The 2,487-nt window shown below is 65.9% G+C and overlaps 1 protein-coding gene across 1 annotated transcript; it reads left to right on the top strand.

Moving 5' to 3' along the window:
• Positions 1 to 897: 897 nt before the first annotated feature.
• On the top strand, positions 898 to 1,697 carry EMIHUDRAFT_122012 (hypothetical protein; the record flags this gene model as incomplete). Its single annotated transcript, XM_005792278.1, has 2 exons — positions 898 to 1,518; positions 1,599 to 1,697. 2 exons carry the CDS (start codon positions 898 to 900, stop codon positions 1,695 to 1,697), a joined length of 720 nt encoding a protein of 239 aa, XP_005792335.1.
• Between the last annotated feature and the right edge of the window lie 790 nt (positions 1,698 to 2,487).

The raw sequence follows: 2,487 nt of genomic DNA, 5'->3' as shown, positions 1-2,487 counted from the left end.
CGGAGGTCATTGTCGGCGCCACCGACCGTGAAATGTCCCGACCCACAGCCCTCATGCACTAGGCTCATGGATGCAGTCATAATATGTAGGCCTTGTCTCCCGAAGTTTGGAGCAATAGCCGCAAATAGTACTTTTTGGCACGTCATCGCGACACGTCCAGGTGCCGACAAAGCGGCTTCCAAGCTCACCACCTCGCCTTCTCTGTCGCTCTCCTGGCCCAGGCCCATCAGCAGCAAGTCTGAGCCGTCCCAAACCGCACTTTTTCTTGGGTGATGAAGCTCACTCTGGCTCATACCACGGCTCTGCAGCCTCACACACGCCCGTTTCAGCCACAGACACCGCCGGCACGCACTCCCACTTCACACACGCTCAAGCACAACCCCATCAAAGCACATCCCTGCTCAGAATGGGCAAGGGCTACCACCTGGTGACCCTGGTAGCCTCTGGCTCGCCACTGCACTCGGCTCCTCTGCAGCGGTCTCGGCTCTCGCCACGACAGCACGCCGACGGCAAGCTTTGACGCCCGTCTGGTGGACCTGCTGTGGCCACAGCCGCCCCTGACATGCATCTCGCACCATGACTCGACACCGGACCCGCTCAGCTTGGTCGTGGCGGCGTGTGTGAAGGATGCGCGGCCGAGCCGCTGGCTGGCGCCGCTTGAGCGTCCGAGATGGCCGCAGCAGAGGCCACGCGTCGCGCCGCCGGCCAATCCCAGCCTCTCGGCGGTCGAGTTGGTCGAGCTGGCGGGCGGAGAGCCGCCAAGAGGGCAGCAGCGGAGCGTGAGAGGCCGTGCGAGCTTGCGCTAGCGAAGCGCTAGCGCTTCGGGCGATTTCAATAGGCGGCCCACCTCGGCCTTTAAGAATTCTTCTCTCGCTCCGCTGCTGCCTTCAGCTCGCCATGCTCAAGGCTCTCCTCCTGGGATGTCTCGCCGTGCCTTCCGCCTCGGCCCGCCTCACGGCGCACCGTGCGCCAGCCATACTCTCGGCCAGCCCTGCCGGCCTGCGCGGCGGCCGCGCATGTGCAACCGTGGTGGAGCCCTCTGCTGAGCCGCTGCTGCGCATTGGCCACGGGTACGACATCCACCGCATGGCGTCGCGCGAGGAGGCCGGTCAGCCCGTCATCATCGGCGGCGTCAAATTCGACGGCTCCGACGCGCCAGATTTCAATCTCGGCTGCGTGGCGCACTCGGACGGCGACGTCGTGTACCACTCGGTGACGGACGCGATCCTCGGCGCGCTCTCGATGCCGGACATAGGGCAGCTGTTTCCGGACAACGACCCGCGGCTTAAAGGTGCCGACTCGGAGGTGTTCATGGAGGAGGCGTACGAGCGCATGGTTGGGCGAGGATACCGCGTGGGCAATGTCGACGTGACGGTCATCTGCCAAAAGCCGCGAATCAACGTGGAGCACGCGGGCGGGCAGGTCAAGGCGCGGATGAGCGCCAACCTGGCGAGGCTGCTGCGGGTCCCGCTCGGCCGCGTGAACGTCAAGGCGCGCACGCACGAGCTCGTCGATTCGGTGCGCCCCGCCGGCGGCTGCCCTGGCTGCCCTCGCCGCCGCCCTCCTCACCCCCGGCCCCACACCGTGGCGATTCGCAGGTCGGCGAGTGCCGTGCTCTCGAGTGCCACGTCGTCCTCGTGATGGAGCGAGACCCGGCCGCCGGCGCCGCGGCGGGCGCCGCGCCGGTGGAGGTATGAGGGTAAGCAGCAGCGCGTATACGCTCGCGGATGTTTTTTGGATGTGCGGAGCCACACACGGTCTGTGCGCACACTGTGTGGTCTGTGGCAGAACTGCGTGTGGGCGTCTCACTCTCACACCCCGGGGTCGGTCTCGGGGTTCTGTCAAGCGAGCACTTTTACAACCCATGTAACAGCAAATAGACGACAACATAATAGATAACGCATCCAGAGAAGACTGCGCGTCGTGTGGCCGCGCCCCGCGCTCGAGAGAGAGGGGCCCCTCTCTCTAGGCGCGCGCGCTAGCTACCCGAGGCGCCGTGGGAGACATGCGCACCGACGAGAGTCGAGACGAGACGGCAGCGTGCGCCGCGCTGCGCACGGCCGAGCGCCAACCCTGCCCTCGTCCACGCCGGCCGCCTCTCCCCACAATAGCTCAAAAACGTCTGCGACCGGCCCGCCCTTCCCCTGCACCCACACCCTTTCTGCCAGGAGGGACACAGCGCACGGCGCGCGGGCGCGCCGTGGCGTCCCCCTCCGGCCGGGCGGCAGGGAGAGAGCGGGGGCCGCTCCCCATGTACAAGGAAGAGCAGGGCGCTCGTCCGTGCGCCCCCTCTCCTATAACCGCCCAACCTCCACTTGCGTCCCTGCATTGATTGCGCCTTCCTCTGCGTTCATACTCTCGCCCTTTCCTTTTGCCACGTGCCCCCTGAGCTCCATATTACGTTATGCCCTTCCCGCTTGTCTCATAGTGAACGCCGCCGTTTCCTCCTCCCTTGACCGCTTCTCACGGTGTCTTTCCCTGTCGTCC

This window comes from Emiliania huxleyi, assembly GCF_000372725.1.
Source record: "Emiliania huxleyi CCMP1516 unplaced genomic scaffold EMIHUscaffold_1084, whole genome shotgun sequence".
In the NCBI taxonomy this organism is placed as follows: Eukaryota; Haptophyta; order Isochrysidales; family Noelaerhabdaceae; genus Emiliania; species Emiliania huxleyi.
This window is presented reverse-complemented; position numbering and strand designations above follow the sequence as displayed.